Source organism: Kogia breviceps, chromosome 12 (genome assembly GCF_026419965.1).
Source record: "Kogia breviceps isolate mKogBre1 chromosome 12, mKogBre1 haplotype 1, whole genome shotgun sequence".
NCBI classification, from domain to species: domain Eukaryota; kingdom Metazoa; phylum Chordata; class Mammalia; order Artiodactyla; family Physeteridae; genus Kogia; species Kogia breviceps.
The window spans coordinates 85594936-85612499 of NC_081321.1; the positions used below are offsets into that span (position 1 = coordinate 85594936).

Genomic DNA, 17564 nt, shown 5'->3' on the forward strand with positions numbered 1-17564 from the left:
AGAAGCCTCCACGCTGCTCCTGGCACGCCTGGAAATTGCACAGCCTCACCTGGTTCTCGGGGGGCTGCTCTCCCCATCCCTCCCAACCCCTCCATGAGGGGTCAAAGCTACGAACACACATCCAGTCCCACCTGCAGGATGTCCACACCATGGCTGGACAAAACCAAAGGATGCAAGGGTGGCCTTGTCCAAGCCCAGCCTGCTCCTTCTGTTTCAGACGAAAGAATGCTGTGCGGGCTACTTCGGCCCCCAGTGTCAGCCCTGCCCAGGAAAAGCCGAGAACGTCTGCTTTGGGAACGGGATCTGTTTGGACGGAGTCAACGGCACGGGCATGTGTGTGTGTGGAGAGGGCTTCAGCGGGACAGCCTGTGAGACCTGCACGGAGGGCAAGTACGGCATCCACTGTGACCAAGGTGCGTACCCTCCCCGACCCAGGCAGGCTGCCCGAAACCAGCCGGAAATGCAGGAGAAAAGAGTGACTCGGCACGTGCTCCCTCACCAGCCTGTCTCCGGGGCCGACTGGAATCCCGCCCCCATTATCGTGTGAATTACAAGAACTTCTGTGTTGTGTAATTTGCAGTGGGCAGTGATTCCAAACATTTTTCAGTTACTAACCTGGGCTTATCAACCCTCCCCAATCCGCTCCCTGACATTCTCCAACCCACCCACGTTTCTGTATTTGCCTACGTGCGCTGGTCCTCCGTGGGTACGCTCTGTTTTGGACATTGCTTGATAGTTTGAAAAGCAGATCTGTGCACATTATCTCATTTAATCCATACGGGAACCATGTATAGTTGGGTATTCGTATCCCCGTTTTACAAATGAGGGCTTAAGGCAAAGAGGTTGAATGACTTCCCGCAGGGTCCCCCCTGATGAGATTTGAATGCACACCCCGCTTCCCTCCAAAGCTTTGTTCTTGAATCACGTCCCTTACATGAAGGTCACTCTGTTGATACATCCTCTGCCAGCCACACGCTTTACGTTGTTTTCACAAAAATCATGATCTGTTTTAGCCGGGTCATCTGCATTCTCTCACCCTGACCTTCTTGTGCCCAGGGACACACACCTCTGAGAGGGCTGACCTGGAGAAGGGGTTTCCTAACCCATGATGGGAAAACGAAGCATTTTTTCTACTTTGTCTTAAAAACTACATATTTGACCTGGCTATTGCTGTTTTGTCAACAGCTAGTCCAAGCCAAACAAAATCAGTATATAATTGAATCATTATAATTGGGCCATATAATATATAGTTGGCATTATAGTGCTGATTTTTTTCTGCATTTTATGGAAGAATTATCTGCTTGCATTTATGCAGGATTTCTTAACCTAGGATCCATAGATGACCCTCATGGGGTCAAGCACACCCCCAAGGCTGCATGCTTTTTTCTGAGGAAGGCATCCTCAACTTTCATCCAGTTCTCAAAGAGGCTCACAGTGTTGCTGAGTAACAAAGGAATCGGCATTTCTATGTTGTCAGAGAAGGTGGTGCCACGCCAGCTTTATAGGAACCGAGTGGGCTTCTCTCTGAAGTCTACTCTTAAGGAAGAAGCATGGCTCTGTCCCGAATGGGTTCCGTATAACCACGATTCCTCAGATAACCTCAGCCAAGAACACTCTCACACTGCTTGGGTCACTGCCTCACAGTGCTACACGGTCCCCAGACAGTGGTCTTTGTTGAAGCATGACCTGATTCACCTGTTAGCCCCCTCCTATGCCCCCGCCCTTCCTGGGAATCCACCTCCCGAACCCACGAGTGACAACGATCGTCTAGAACCAGGCAGTAGAATTACGTGCACCGAAGTGAACCTTAGTAGTAAATGTAAAGTGAATTGTTGAGCACGGGTCAGAAGTCTGACACTGTGTGGGTGTTTTTCCACCTAGCGTGTCCTTGTGTCCATGGGAGATGCAATCAAGGACCCGCGGGTGACGGCTCCTGCGACTGCGATGTGGGCTGGCGAGGAGTGAAATGTGACGACGGTAAGAGCCAGCCTTTCGGTACTTATGATCTGTGCTTAGCCTCACTTCTCAGCAGCTACATGTTTTTCTCCTTCTAAAATAGAAACGGCATCTTTGTTTCTTCCTTTGGCGATAAGGTAATTCCCACTTGCAGCCAAAAAGATTGTAAAATAAAGAAAAGCATTAAAAAGAAAATAAAAATTACTCATACTCCCAAGACAGGGGAAAAAACTATCATTAGTATTTTGGATTGGCCTTCCAGCCTTGTTCTAGGTATATAAATGTGTGTATGGGACTGTACTCTTCACACAGTTTTGTAACCTACTCTTTCACTTCACAATATATATAATCAGTATCTTTTCATGTGAATACATATAGATAAATATCATTTTTCTTCATTTCTATACAGGATCCCATTATCTGATTGTACCATGCCTCTTAAAATCAGTCTTCTGCTATCATAAACAATGCTGCAATGAGTACCTCATTCATATGTATATATATTGGTATATATATTCATATATATATTTGCATTTGTCTTATTAATTTATTTGGTTAAATTCCTTGAGATGGTGAGTAGGAAGTTGGCAGTTTCGGGGAAGGTTTTGCTGCTTACTGCCAGCTTGTCCTCCAGAGACTGTATCAGTTTATTTCCCCCCGAGTAGGCTCTGAGCAGGCTCACATCCCCAGCCCCCACACTGCACTGATCGTTCCTAACGGGCCCCCGTGAGAGTGATGAGAGGGGAGAGAATTTCAGGCAGAGGGAAGCTCGTGGCACAGCCCAAAGATGTGGGAAGGCTCTGCACACCTACAGGGCCAAAGGACTGCAGAATGGGAGGGAGGTAGAGGCGACGAGGAAAGTGGAATGAGAGCAGGCTAGAGGTGCAGGCAGGAGGCAGCTCGTGAAAGGCTAAGGACGGCGGACCTTCTGCCGAGGCCAACAGGAGGGTTTTGAGCAGGGCGGCAATGTGATGAGATCTGCATTTTACAAAGATCGTCCTGACACTGGGTTGGAGAGAATGCCCCTGGGAGCAGGTATCAGAGAGTCCCCCCCTCACCTGGGGCAGGGGCTGGGGAGGGGTCACAGGCGCCTGCCAGCCCAGTGAGGGCTCCAGGGATGTGGGGTTGTCAGAAGGAGTGTCTTTGCCCAGAGCCCCAGGTGATGTTAAAATCAAGAGAACTCAGGTTTTGTGGAAAAGCTGAGGTCGGAAGTGCGAGTGGTCTCGAGCCAAAAAGACATCCTAGAGCCGATATCAAATGCTGGTGTGTGGAGCCAGGGTTCAGAGGGCCTGGGGGAGGGAAGTAGGGAGCAACAGGGTCGCATAAACAGGAAGACAGCCTGGGGGAATCCCTAGATCGAGAGGTAAGCGGCAGCCAGGGATAGTCTGGGGGTTTACCCTTGACTGTGTTTTATATGCTTATAGGAGCATGGTGTATGGGAGGACCAACCACATTTAAAGGGACAGGGAGCAGTCTGGAGGCTGTGACAAGTTTTCACGCCCGTCCTCCTGCTGCTCCTCTCACCAGCAGCCTTGTGATTCATCTCTTTGCCTCCTGTCCTACTTCCCTCCGTTCCATACTCCACATTGCTGCCAGACAGAACTTTCTAAAACATAGATATCTTAGTCTGTTCTGGCTACTGTAACAAAGCACCCTAGATTGGGTGGCTTATAAACAACAGAAAGTTACTTCTCATAGTTCCAGAGGCTAGAAGTTCAGGATCAAGGTGCCAGCATGGTTGGGTTCTAGCGATGGCCCTCTTCTGGGTTGCAGATGGCCATCTTCTCATGTTATGGCAGAAGGGGCAAGGGAGCTCTCCAGGGTCTCTTTTATAAGGGCACTAATCTCGTTTGTGAGGATTCCACCCTCATGACCTAATCACCTCTCTAAGGCCCGACCTCCAAGTACCAGATTAGGCTTCAAAATATGGGTTGGGGAGGGGGGACATAAACATTTGGACTATAGCAGCACTGTTACCCACCCTCCCCAGGACCTGACAACCTGCCGTGATTCTCCGTAGCCTCCAGTAGGAGAAACTTCATTGCTTATAGGAGACACCCCTTAGCAAGGTGCGGTACAGAGCTGTTCACCAACTGGCACTCACCCAGTTTTCTAGCCTGGTCTCCACTGCACACTCTGCTTAAGGGGCTTCAGTCTAGTAACGGAAATAACTGTTCAGTTGTGCTCAGAAAATTGCGATATGAGAGTGCCGAGTAAAGCACCTCTAGACAAGACTAGACTGTTCTTTGTTCGCATGCAAACTCCCCACTCCCAAGCCACGTCAGACATCATTCATCGATCATTGCACTCCTTCCTCTGAGGTCAGATAGGGGCACCACATCCTTTTCAAAAGAGCACACCATGTAGTCACTACCAATTAACTGAAGTTGGCTCAAAGGTTTAGAGCAGATTTCAGAGAGGAGGACCTAAAAGGTGATTGGGATTTCAGAGATAGAGAATGGAGAGAAGAGATTTCCAGGCTCAAGGACAAGCACACATAAAGGCACAGAATTGCATTGCATCTACTCTAGCCCACTGGAGCCTGTAAATGTTCCCTCTGACACAAAACAGACCACTTTCGCAGCCAGGTCTCTGTTTCAGGACCTTCTATACAACCAGGCCAGGCCTAATGAGATTTCTTTCTCAAAAGCTCTTAGCCTGAGCAACCAACCCAGTGGGTCCTTTTTCTCATCTCTAACAATTTCTTTCTGGATCTTCCCCTGCCAGGAAGTATCTGTTAGCTGGGCATCCAAGGTAAAAGCATAATGCTGTTCCAGGAAATTTAGGAACTAATTTGGCAAATAGGTAGTGAGTACCTGCTGCATGCCAGGCTCTGGACTGTTTCTGCACATGTAAAACAATAACAACACCACCTTCCTATTAATTATAATTAGTACTTGCTTATTTATATCACTCTGTAACAAGATGATGAAAAATTAGAAAGAATAAGGAACACAGGAAGTATAAATAAAATAGAAAATTAGGCCCCGGGCAGGGATGTGCATCCTCACCACCTAGCACGGGGACCAGCACACAGGAGACACTCCGCTGGTGTATCTGACCTTCAGACTTGGCTCTGAGCTTCCTAGAAGCCAAGGTAAAAAAAAGATTTACATGGTCACATAGTTTTACATAGTTCACGTGATGCATACCAGTTACTTGTGAGGAAGTCCATCTTCTCCTAGCACCAAGTACTAAAAGAAAGTTCTTGAGTGAGATTTAGTAAAGAAGGGCTGACACGGCATTTGGTTCTCTTTTTCAGAGATCACAAAAGATGAATGCAATGGGACCTGCCACACCAGTGCCAAGTACGTCCCCCTTTGGCCTCCTTTGGAGGTGATGCAAGGGGGTTTTTTTGGGGTTTTTTTTAAACATCTTTATTGGAGTATAATTGCTTTACAATGGTGTGTTAGTTTCTGCTTTATAACAAAGTGAATCAGTTATACATATACATGTGTTCCCATATCTCTTCCCTCTTGCGTCTCCCTCCCTCCCACCCTCCCTATCCCACCCCTCTAGGTGGTCACAAAGCACTGAGCTGATTTCCCTGTGCTATGCAGCTGCTTCCCACTAGCTATTTTTTTTACCTTTGGTAGTGCATATATTTCAGTGTTACTCTCTTACTTTGTCCCAGATTACCCTTCTCCCTCCCCGTGTCCTCAAGTCCATTCTCTACATCTGTGTCTTTATTTCTGTCCTTCCCCTAGGTTCATCAGAACAGTCAGAAGGAGAAAATGCAAGGGGTTTTTTTTCCTAGTACCATGTGTCCACCCAGGCCGTATCTTTAGAGAAATAGTTTCCTGAGACCATTTCTGAGGATTTATGATTAATTTAAGTATGAAACTAAAAATGAGGCCACCATCAGCTTGCAGATCCAGCCTTTTGAACACGCTGCCACCTGAGTTACCTGACATGCTGACAGTGCCCATTGTTACCCCCATTCAAGCCATAGGGACTCTTTCACAGAAGCAGAGAGAGGCCGGTGGGCCTCAATTTCATCAAACCTTACTTGCAATTCACACCCAAGCCTTCCTTCTTTATAATGGAACTTCATACTCCTAACTCCCAGAGGGGTTTAATGGGTTAATTAGTTAAGAGCCCAGTAGCTGGAGTTAGACCTGAGTTCAAATCAGTGTCTATCATTTCCATTGACTGTGTGACCTTGAGTCACTTATTTAATGCCTCTAAGCCTTGGTTTTCTCATCTGTAAAATGGGAATAATGATAATACCTACCTGTTAGGGCTATTGGATATTGCATAGGTTACATAACATAATGTGTGAAGCACAGCTCCGAGCACATAGGATGCTCTCTAAAGATGGGCAGCTACCCTCCTTATCCTTGGGCCAATGCCTACATATACACACTCTGTAGTTTGCCTGATAAATGACTCCCGTTTTAGCTGCTTGTGGCAGGGCCATGCTAGGGATGGACTCTCCACCCAAGCCTTAGGCGGGACCTCCGAGTGCCTCATGGGGGTAAGAGCTAGGGATGAAGGGGTATTGTGAGTCCCGTGGTGGGGTGCTGTGCGTTTTTCTACAAACACCACTTGCCCTTTCTTGTTGCAGCTGCCTTCTCAATCCGGATGGCACCGCCTCATGCAAATGTGCAGCAGGGTTCCAGGGGAACGGGACGGTCTGCACAGGCAAGTCAAGAAGGAATTTGCTGGGCAGAGAATAGCAGGAGCTCTTGAAAGATCTGTGTTCCTGCAGACTAAGTGGGCAGCTGCTGCCCACCACTGATGGTGAACTGGACGTAACAGGGCAGCTGATCGTGCCCGGGGAGCAGGACACCTGTTCACGGATAGGGCATGTTGGTCTTGGGATGTGTGGGGCAACCGCCCCTGTTCTTTTCTCCAAGCCTTGGCCACAATTGGAATCATCTGGAGAGCTTTAGAAACCACTGATGTGGCTGACCTAGGATGTGGCCTGTGGGGGGGGGGGGGGCTCCGGAGTGGGATAGAAAGAGGCTTCTTGAGCCCTGGTTCTTCCCCCTGATCTCCACATGGCCTTGGGTGGGTCTCTAAACTACCCTGGGCCCCCTTAGCTCATTTGTAAGGTAAACGTAAAACTCTCTCCCCTTGCAGAGTAGTTTGGGGATGAAATGAGCTCTCCATGTACAGCAACAGAATGAGGCAGCTGTTACAAACGGCCCCAGCGTTAAGACTCCCTGTGTTCGAATCTATGTTCTTATAGTTCGTGTCACCTTGGGAAAGTTGCTTGATTGCTCTTTGCATCATTTTGTCCTCTGTAAGCTGTAGCTCATAAGAGAATCTCCCTCGCTGGATTGTTGGATGATAACCTGAATTAAATAATACCTGTGAAGTGTTTAGAACATCCCTGGCACAGAGCACTTGATAAATGTGAGCTAACACTCCCATGGTGCCAACACGTATTTGGTGCTGGCAAAATGGAAACACTTAGCACTGTGTCCAGGCAGGCTTCAGTGCAGATGGTGCTGGACCTGGGCAATGACCAATTTTCTTTCTAGACCATCTGACCCTGGAGACTATCCCTGATGTTCCCTGCAGTAGGATGTGTACAGCATGCCAGTGCAAACAGCTGGAGAGGCAAATAACTGTCACGTTTCTCTTGCCCCCTGCTTTGGGGAAAAACAACAAAAGCACAGGACACAATATAACAACCAACATTTCTATAACATTTTCATATACATGATCCAAACCTGTAAGTCAACCTATATAGGTGGACCCCAAAGTTCTTATTAATTGAGTGGTTTGTCCAAAGTCACACGGTGAATGAAGGCCCAGCCAAGACTCAGACACACATCTTGGGTCTCCAAATGGATCTAGGTCTTTGATCCACTTTGAATTAATTTTTGTATATATTGTGAGGTCCAAATTCATTCTTTCCCGTATGGATATCTAGTTGTCTCAGTAGCATTTGTTGAAAAAAGTACTCTTTCCCCCATTGAAATAACATCTTGGCATCTTTGTGGGAAATCAGTTGACCATAGGTGTATGGGTTTATTTCTGGACTCTTAATTCAATTCCATATAGATCCTTACGCCAGTTCCACACTGTCTTTCTTACTGAAGCTTTGGAGTAAATTTTGAAATTAGGGAGTGTGAGTCCTCCAGCCTTGTCCTTCTTTTTCAAGATTGTTTTGGCTGTTCTGGGCCCTTTGAATTTACAAATGAGTTTTAGGATAATTTGTCAATTTATGCAAAGAAGTCAGCCAGGATTTTGACAGAGATTGCATTGAATCTGTAGATCAGATTTGGAGAGTAGTGCCTTCTTAACAATATCAATTCTTCCCATCAATGAACATGGAATGTCTTTCCATTATTTAGGTCATCTTTTATTTCTTTCAACAATGTTTGTAGTTTTCAGAGCGTTTTATAGTTTGTTAAATGGAGTCCCTCTTTTAATGCGATTGTAAGTGGAATTGTTTTCTTCATTTCGTTTTCAGTTTGCTCATTGCTGCTGTACAGAAATACAATTGATTTTTGCCTACTGTTCCTGTGTCCTACACAGGATCATTTATTAGTTCTAATTGTTTTTACTGGATTCCTCAGGATTTTCCATAGCAAGATCATGGCATCTGCAAATAGAAATGGTTTTACCTTTTTTCCAATCTGGATGTCTTTTCTTTCTTTCTTGCCTAATTGCCCTGGCCAGAACCTTCAGTACAGTATTGAACAGAAGTGGCAAAAGCAGACCGTGTCTTATTCCTGATCGTGGGAGAAAGCATTTGGTCTTTCATCATTAAGCATGATTTTAGTGGTGGGTTTTTCATCAATGAAAAATGTCCTTTATCAGGTTAAGGAAGTTCCCTTCTATTCCTAGTCTGTTGAGTGTTTTTATCATTAGTGGTATCAAATTTTGACAAATGCTTTTTTGCTCATTCTGAGATGATCATGTTTTTGTCTTTAATTCTACTGATGGGCTATGTTACATTCATTGAGTTTTGGATGTTAGATCATCTTGTATTCCTACATTAAGTCCCACTTGGTTATGGTGTATAATCCTATTTACATATTGCTGAATTTGATTTGCAAGTATTTTCTTGAGGATTCTGTGTCTATATTCATAAAGGATATCAGTCTGTAGTTTTCTAGTGATGGCTTTGTCTGGTTTTGGTATCAGAGTAATACTGGTCTCAGAATGAATTGAGAAGTCTTCCCTCCTCCTTCAGCTTTTAGAAGAGTGTGTGAAATTTTGGCATTTATTAAATGTTTGGTAGAATTCACCAGTGACATCTGGTGCTTTGCATTCTTTTGAGCTATCCATATTTAATCCAGTGCCTACCATTTTGAAGTATTTTCCATTTCTCAATGATTCAAGTAAAAACGCATCAATTTTCCCCCCTCCCCCTGCCCTGCTCTGTGTCGCCTTTCTCTTCTTTAGCAATCAACACCTGTGAGATCAGCAATGGAGGTTGTTCTGGCAGGGCTCTCTGTAAAAGAACCACCCCAGGAAGCCGGGTGTGTGTGTGCAAGGCAGGCTATACTGGCGACGGCATCGTGTGCATAGGTAGGTACCATCCCTCACCCGCGATGTCCAACTGCCTTTAATTTTGACCACTCGGTCCAGGTGCTGTCTGCTCTGCTTTCTCCACTGTACATTGACTTGTTTCCCCTTCGCTGCTCGTAAGCAATCAGCTAGGAGACGCTTTAACACCAAGCAAATATTCTGCTCCTCACCAAAATGTCCTCCTAAATTTAGCATCTACCGAGGAGTCTTCTCTGAACCAATTATACTGTGATGGTTACAAGTGGTTGTTGTTTTTGTTTTTGTTTTTTTATTCCTACATCTCTTCATTCATAGCCCGTTAAATGGGACTCCGAAATTTTATTGAGTCCTTGGCTGCAAACACTCATTCAGTCAATAGAGGGACAGAGTCAAGCCCGCAGACATGCCTCTGCTGGCACAGCCCCATCCCTGAGGAGCTGATTTTGAGAAACCACAGCTGGTACCCTCCCCGTTGGGTTACTTCTGCCTCAGAGTTGTCAGAAAACCCAATCACGCCTTGACACTTGCTCCCCTCGGTCAGTTAGCCATCCTGGCTGGTCCCTCAAGACATTTTTTTTTTTACTTAAAAGATGAGGCTTGACTCTCATGCCAGGTGTTGCTCTTTGCCTTAAAGAGATCAACCCATGCTTGGAGAACCACGGCGGCTGTCACCAGCACGCAGAGTGCACGCAAACAGGACCCAACCAGGTGAGCTCTGCCTCCGCGGGGGCCTATATTTTCCTAGGAGCCAATTCCTGGGTAGTGAGCCCCAGGCCTGAGGGAGAGGGGCTGAGGACAGACCTCTAGGGAGCAGCAGTATGAAATAAATACATTAGAGGAGATTCTGGAGGCCGTTCTTTGGGAAGCAGGAGAAAAGGGGCGAGGGGCAGGGAACCAAGGGTACACAGGGAGAAGGGCCTTCCCTAGAGTGGGAAGAAGTGGCACGTGCAAACACCACATGGTTCCAGAAGCACCTAGAAGGTCTCCAGCAGTGCTCTCCTTTCTCTCAGCTTTCTGATGCCCAGAATCTTACCATTTGTCTTTGGCTTGAGGCTCTGAAATGCACGTGCCATGGCAGAAGATAATGGTGTCAAGGCCTCTGTCAGCCACGTATTCCCCAACACTGTGTCCCTTGCGGTGCCTTCCGCGGGGGCAGGTTTGGGGACATGGGGAAATGTGAGGGCTCCAGCACAAAGGGTGGGAGAGGTCGAGGGGTGAGGAGACCCAGGCGGGGAAGCTGGAGGCTCGGGGACCCAGGCTGTGCCTCCCTGAGTCCATGTCACGTTGTGAAGGAGCAGGAAATTGCATACGTCAGAAACTGGATGATGACCAGAGCTGACGGCCAGCAGAACCTCTCTGTGAAATGACCCATTTCCCCTTCCTCCTGGACAGGCCTCCTGTAACTGTTTGTCGAAATACACTGGAGATGGGAAGGTCTGCACACTCATCAACGTCTGCTTAACCGTGAGTAGTACGGCCCCCCCACTCCGAGGTCCGGCCTGCGGTGCCCCCTTCTCCGCGTCTAGGGCCGGGGCCTTGAGGTGGGCCCCGTCAGAGCTGCTTCTGGGCCAGTTCTCCCTCGTGTCCCAGTTGCAGTGTTGGAGAAACTCCAGTCTCTGCCTCCATCTTCACGTGGCTTCCCCTCTGTGTCTGTGTCTCCTCTTCTAGTGAGGATGCTTGTGGTCTAAAGACCCCCTGATTAATCTAGGACGATCTCATCTCGAGATCCTTCACTGCCTCTGCAAAGACTCCTTTTCTAAACAAGGTCACATTCACAGATACCAGGGCTTAGGACGTGGACATAGCTTTGCAGGGGGCCACGATTCAACCCACCGCAGAGCAGGAGGAACCGAGGTCTCTGCCCCAGCTCACAGAGCGGGCGCCCAGCACAGCCAGAACTTGAGCCCACGTCTGTCTGACTCAGAGGCCACACCCTTGACCACTTCTCATGGTGCTTGTTCCTCCCGTGAGGCACTGATCCCTCACAGGGGCCCAGTTCATACACCTTCCTTCCTCGTTCATGTCACTGCCCACCTGAGAGCCTCCTGCTGTGGGCGTGAGTCCAGCACAGGCAGCCCGTAATTAAAGCCCTTCCTCTCCAGTCGCGGTCCCTGCTGTCCCCCGTGCTGGCCTATCTGTTTCATACTGACTGCCTTCCAGCTGATGACTTTCCCCTTTGCTATGATGGATTAGAGTTCAGCCTAAAGCTGAGACGTATTCAACATGCTTGATGCCTTTCTAGTTAACCCCCAGGTGCTGAGGAATTTCCCATTTGGCAACTCTGGGCTGATCTATTCAGGGCTGGAGATCTGCTGGGATGGGCTGCCATCTTGAGATATGGGCATACCTCAGAGACAGTGCGGGTTCGGTTCCAGACCACCAAAATAAAATGAATATCGCAATAAAGCAAGTCACAAAAATATTTGCTTTCCCAATACATATAAAAGTTACATTTACACTATACTGAAGTCTATTAAGTGTGCAATAACATTATGTCTAAAAGATCAATGTATGTAAACCAACTGTACTTCAGTTAAAAACAAAAGACATTAGGAGTTAAAATAAATAAACAATGTACATACCTCAGTTTAAAAATATTCCATTGCTGGGCTTCCCTGGTGGCGCAGTGGTTGAGAGTCCGCCTGCCGATGCACCGATGCAGGGGACGCGGGTTCGTGCCCCGGTCCGGGAAGATCCCACATGCCGCGGAGCGGCTGGGCCCGTGAGCCATGGCCGCTGAGCCTATGCATCCGGAGCCTGTGCTCCGCAATGGGGGAGGCCACAACAGTGAGAGGCCCGCAAACTGCAAAAAAAAATATTCCATTGCTAAAAATTGCTAACCACCATCTGACGTCGCCACAAACCTCCAGTTTGTAAAAACCGCATTATCTGCGAAGTGCAGTAACAGAAGTTGTGCCTGTGTAAGGCTGGGGGAGTAGGACGGCCCTTATAACTGTAGAGAGTTGGAAGGCAAGTTCAGGAAAAGGGCAAATAATGCAAGCCGGTCAGTTAGAGAGTGAGACAAAAAGTAGATCTCAATACAGCATCGCTGCGTGAACATTGGCGGAGCTGGCAAACTAACTGCTCTCATTCCCATCCCCCACTCCTTGGAAATGCTACCAGAAAAATGGCGGCTGTAGTGAATTTGCTCTCTGCAACCACACCGGAGAAGACGAAAGGACTTGTACTTGCAAACCTAACTACATCGGGGATGGGTTTACCTGCCGCGGCAACATCCACCAGGTAAGGCGAGGCATGTTTCCATAAAGTAAACTCCACCTTCCTCCCCGTGCGAAGAATCCCGGGAGCTAAGGAGGGTGCGAGAGCTTTGTTCCGTATAAAACTATAAAATAAGAAAGACTATTTTCATATGAATGGACAGGGAAAAGAAATTTTATCTCCCAGTGGGAATTCAGTGATTCGGATCAACAGTTCTAGAGTCAGAAACACCTGCGTTTGAATGCAGCTCTGCCAGTTAGTAATGGCTTTGGGCAGATTATATCACCTCTTTGTGTATCCATTTTCTAACGTGTAAAAGAAAATAACAACGGTACCAGCCCCAGCAGGTTGTTGTAACGTTTCCAGGAGAGAACGTGTGTAGCGGGCACAGAGCACACAGTACCTCAAAGGCATCACGGTGATGTGGATGGGCTGTCAGAGTGTGTGTGTGAACAGCCTCGGGCGGAGAGGGTGAAGCCTTGTGATACTTGTAAATTTCTACGTATTACAACGTGAACACCCTGCTATTTGGTTTAAAGAGGGACTAGAGCATTCTGGCTGATCAAATATTCTTGTTGATAAAGAAACTAAATCTGCCATAAACCTATAACTGAGTTTTTTAATATTGAACTTTTAAAAATGAGCTGTTCTGACCATCAATTGTGAGCCTATAGATGAGGCAGATTTCCAGTTGAAATGATGGTAGATATTCTCAGTCTTAGAGAATTTGTCCTCCAGTGACCTTCTGGTATATAATTCACAGATGTTAAAGGACTTGTCTTTGTTTCCAGGAGCTTCCCAAGAACCCCAAAACATCCCAGTATTACTTCCAGTTGCTGGTAAGAATGTGTGTGTCTGTCTAACTAGAAGAGTTGGGTCTCAAGCCAGATATGGGATAAATCTGTAACCTCCAGAGTAGGTGAGAGCAGAATAAATCTGGGGAACTGCATTTCTGGAATAGGCTCTGTGTTGGTCATTTGTGAACTTCTCAGGCCCCAGCATAAACGAGTGGAATAAATGTTGCACTAGCCCACTGCACACGTGAGAATGTAGTTTATTAAAAAAACCTGCCATCATACCTGTGGAGACAAGAAGCATTACCGGGGCTTTTGGCTAACTCTCCCGGTGAAAGTATTAAGTTAGACCTTTCTGCACCTCTTACATCAGAATACATTCCAGGTATATTGAAGAATAAAGGATAAAAATATAGAAGAATAAAATCATAAAACCTAGAAGAAAATATAAGTAATGGTAGGATTCTTAGCATTGGCAAGAGGACAGTTAGAACAGTGAAGTAAATCATCTTATTGCTTATATTTGTATTGTTCTCCCAAACATAGAAAACATTTAGTATGTGGAAAAGACACTGGAAAAAATTATCTGGAAATAACAGAGACCCTTCTAGGTGGTGGGATCATGGGTAGTTATTTTCTTTATACTGTATTTTCAAATCTTTCATACAGTCAGCATATGTTGTTTTTATACCCAGATAAAAATAAACATTATTTCAACGTCTAAGACTCTGAGTGACTCTGAATCTAAGACTAAATAAAACACGGGTCTCCCTATCCAGTTTTCTCTCCCCTCTGCCATCATGTACTCTCTGCTAGTTGTTGGAGCCCCTGCCTGTACTTATGTTAAGTACATGGCACGTGGCCCCCACCTTCCTTCCTACAGGAGCATTCTGTACGAGACCTGGTTGGTCCTGGCCCCTTCACTGTTCTGGTGCCTTTATCTGCAGCCTTTGAAGAGGAACCCCAGGTAAGCATGGGGCTAGAGACAGGTGAAAGAGGTTTGAGATTAGAACACAGTCTCTGGGCATCACCCTGGAGACGACACTGAAGACATTTCTGGACAGTAGATCTAGGATCGGCTGGAGCTGACCAGTAATGGAAGGGGCTGCCTCTCAGTGTAGGGACCCCTCTCAGGGGAAGCATTCAAGTGGAATTTGTGGTAACCACTGGCCAGAGACTTTCTAAAGGACATTCCTGAATAGGGTAGGAGGGTAGGAAAGACCAACAATTCTTAAACAATTCAAACCTCCCAGAGACCACCACCCCCCCCCCGAAAAAAAAAGGAATGAAAAGAAATGCTATATTAATGGGATATAAATAGGTTCTTTTCTTGCAGGACTTATCAGAGCCTTTACTGTTTAACATTCACGTGGACTCTTTATGCTGGATTACCTATTAATATATAATAATGTAGCAAACATTTATTGCTTGTGCCAGACACTGTTTCTAGTACCTGGCATAGATTAACTCATGACAGTCTTCATGACAACACAGTAAGCTGAATTGCTATTATCATCCCCATTTAACAGTTGAGGACGTTGAGAGAAGTAACTTTCCCCAGGTCACATGACTAGCAAAATGTGGAGCAAGGACTCGGATCTGACTCTAGAACCTGCGTTCCTGCCCACCACCCGCACTGCTTCTCTATGCATATGTTTTGGACACCAGTGAAGCAGGGACACAGAAATAGTTTTTGAAAAAATATTGACATTTGATTTTTTTTTGAGCATCCAAAGAGTTATCATGAAACGATGATAACTTTGTGGGCTTTATGATCACACTGACTTTTTTTTTTTTGCGGTACGCGGGCTTCTCACTGTTGTGGCCTCTCCCGTTGCGGAGCACAGGCTCCGGACGCGCAGGCTCAGCGGCCATGGCTCACGGGCCCAGTCGCTCCGCGGCACGTGGGATCCTCCCAGACCGGGGCACGAACCCGTGTCCCCTGCATCGGCAGGCGGACTCTCAACCACTGCGCCACCAGGGAAGCCCCACACTGACTTTATGGTTCATATTGTTTGTAGTTTGATTTACGAATGACGAAGCATGGTGGGCTTCTCCATACTAACGGCGTAAATCTGGCCCAGGCATCTCTGCAACAGGGGGCTGTACTCTGTGGTATTACCCGGCATTTTTTCACAAGAGCACTGTTTTTTCAAGTAGCATCTCACGGGACTTGGGGTCCTTGGCACATGCGTTGTAAAATGCTGGACCAGAGGAACTCCAAGTTCCCTTTTACTCTGAGATTCTACAATGGGAGCAGGAAAGGAACTAGGGCCGCCTTCTCCCTCTTGCCGGAATAATCTCTACTGTAACCCTGACTACAAGCCAACCCTGACTGCCGACTCCCTGGGGTCTGGGTGGGGACAGAGGTATGGGGGAGAGTCTGGAGGAGAGGACAGCAAAAGGGAAAGTTGGAGCAGAAGCCTTCTGACTCTGGCTGGAACCCTCTGATCTATTGCAGGTTAAAGACTGGGACAGACAGGGCCTGATGCCCCAGGTTCTTCGGTATCATGTGATCGCCTGCCACCAGCTGCTTCTGGAAAACCTGAAATTGACCCCAAGTGCTACTTCCCTCCAAGGGGAGTCAATTGTCATCTCCGTCTCTCAGGTAAGAGAGGCAGCCACCTCTGGAAGGTGCCCATTTTCCTTGGGCCCTCTCTCTTTCCTCTTCCTTAGAGTAGTAAAAGGAATAATAACAATAACAGCTAACACATGTGGAGTGATTGCTGTATGCCGGGGACCATCCTAAGTATCTTATGTGTACTAACTGATTTAATCCTGAAAATAATCCCATCATGTAGATACTACTGTTTTCCCCAATTTACAAATTAGGAAACTGAGCTGAGAGAGGTTGAGCAACTTGTCCAAGGTCACACAGCAAGTAAATATTAGAGCTGGAATTGAAACTCAGAGGCAAGGCAGCTTCAGGTGGTCAAGAGAACTGCTTTCGGGCTTCCCTGGTGGCGCAGTGGTTGAGAGTCCGCCTGCCGATGCAGGGGACACGGGTTCGTGCCCCGGTCCGGGAAGATCCCACATGCCGCGGAGCGGCTAGGCCCGTGAGCCATGGCCGCTGAGCCTGCGCGTCCGGAACCTGTGCTCCGCGACGGGAGAGGCCACAACAGTGAGAGGCCTGCGTACCGCAAAAAAAAAAGAGAGAACTGCTTTTGGCAGCACTGGTCAGAAGCTGGAGAGGGATGAAAGCTTTTGTTCAAAGCATTTGACCATGCTGATCCCTTCCCTCCCCACAAAGAGAAACAAATGGTGGCTGTGGAATCCATTACAAAGGGAAAAAAGTGTGTAGTGAGGTCAGAAGGGGGCTGGTAGTGTAGAGAACACATGTGAAAGAGAAGCCAATTTTGACCTGCTTTTTATTTCATATTTGAGAATCACAGTGAAATGACCGTTTCAGTTGATTATTTGCTATTAACTTCTCCAGGTGAAAATTACATTCTTGTCTCAGTTTTTTTTTAATAATCATAATAAAAAATGTGCTCAAGTCCACATAGCACAGGGAGATCAGCTCGGTGGTTTGTGACCACCTAGAAGGATGGGATAGGGAGGGTGGGAGGGAGGGAGACACAAGAGGGAAGAGATATGGGGACATATGTATATGTATAACTGATTCACTTTGTTGTAAAGCAGAAACTAACACACCATTGTAAAGCAATTATACTCCAATAAAGATGTTAAAAAAAAAAGTGCTCAAGTAATTTGTATCTTCAGATTTTTCCCACGGAAGTATTCACTTTCACGATGATTTAACATGTTCATGAAACATTTTGAAAAAAGTGATTTTGTGTCTATTTGTGCTCATTTCCTTTTTTTTTCTTTTTTGATTGATTTCAGGACACAGTGTTGATAAATAATAAAGCTAAGATCATATCCAGTGACATCATCAGTACCAACGGAATCATCCACATCATAGACAAATTGCTATCTCCCCAAAACTTGCTTATCACCCCTAAAGATGCCTTTGGAAGGATTCTGGTAGGTGAACCCATTGTCAGGCTCTCAGTGCTCAGTGACTCACAGTACTCAACGTTTATTATCTCAATTCTGATTTTGAGGCATTGTTTCAAGACGTTTTAATTTTGCTGCTTCATCTCAAGCTACTATTAAAAACCT

The 17564-nt window shown here is 46.6% G+C and overlaps 1 protein-coding gene across 1 annotated transcript in view; it reads left to right on the top strand.

Annotated features, from left to right (window-relative positions):
* The window catches only part of STAB2 (stabilin 2), a 148144-nt gene that overhangs the window by 97832 nt on the left and 32748 nt on the right, over window positions 1–17564 (top strand). Inside the window, exons 38-49 of the mRNA XM_059080137.2 lie at window positions 218–413; window positions 1882–1977; window positions 5219–5264; window positions 6524–6600; window positions 9322–9447; window positions 10061–10134; window positions 10819–10890; window positions 12550–12669; window positions 13437–13484; window positions 14323–14406; window positions 15901–16047; window positions 17286–17426. Of these exons, the coding sequence (XP_058936120.1) occupies window positions 218–413; window positions 1882–1977; window positions 5219–5264; window positions 6524–6600; window positions 9322–9447; window positions 10061–10134; window positions 10819–10890; window positions 12550–12669; window positions 13437–13484; window positions 14323–14406; window positions 15901–16047; window positions 17286–17426 (1227 nt within the window). The remainder of the gene's footprint in view (window positions 1–217; window positions 414–1881; window positions 1978–5218; window positions 5265–6523; window positions 6601–9321; window positions 9448–10060; window positions 10135–10818; window positions 10891–12549; window positions 12670–13436; window positions 13485–14322; window positions 14407–15900; window positions 16048–17285; window positions 17427–17564) is intronic.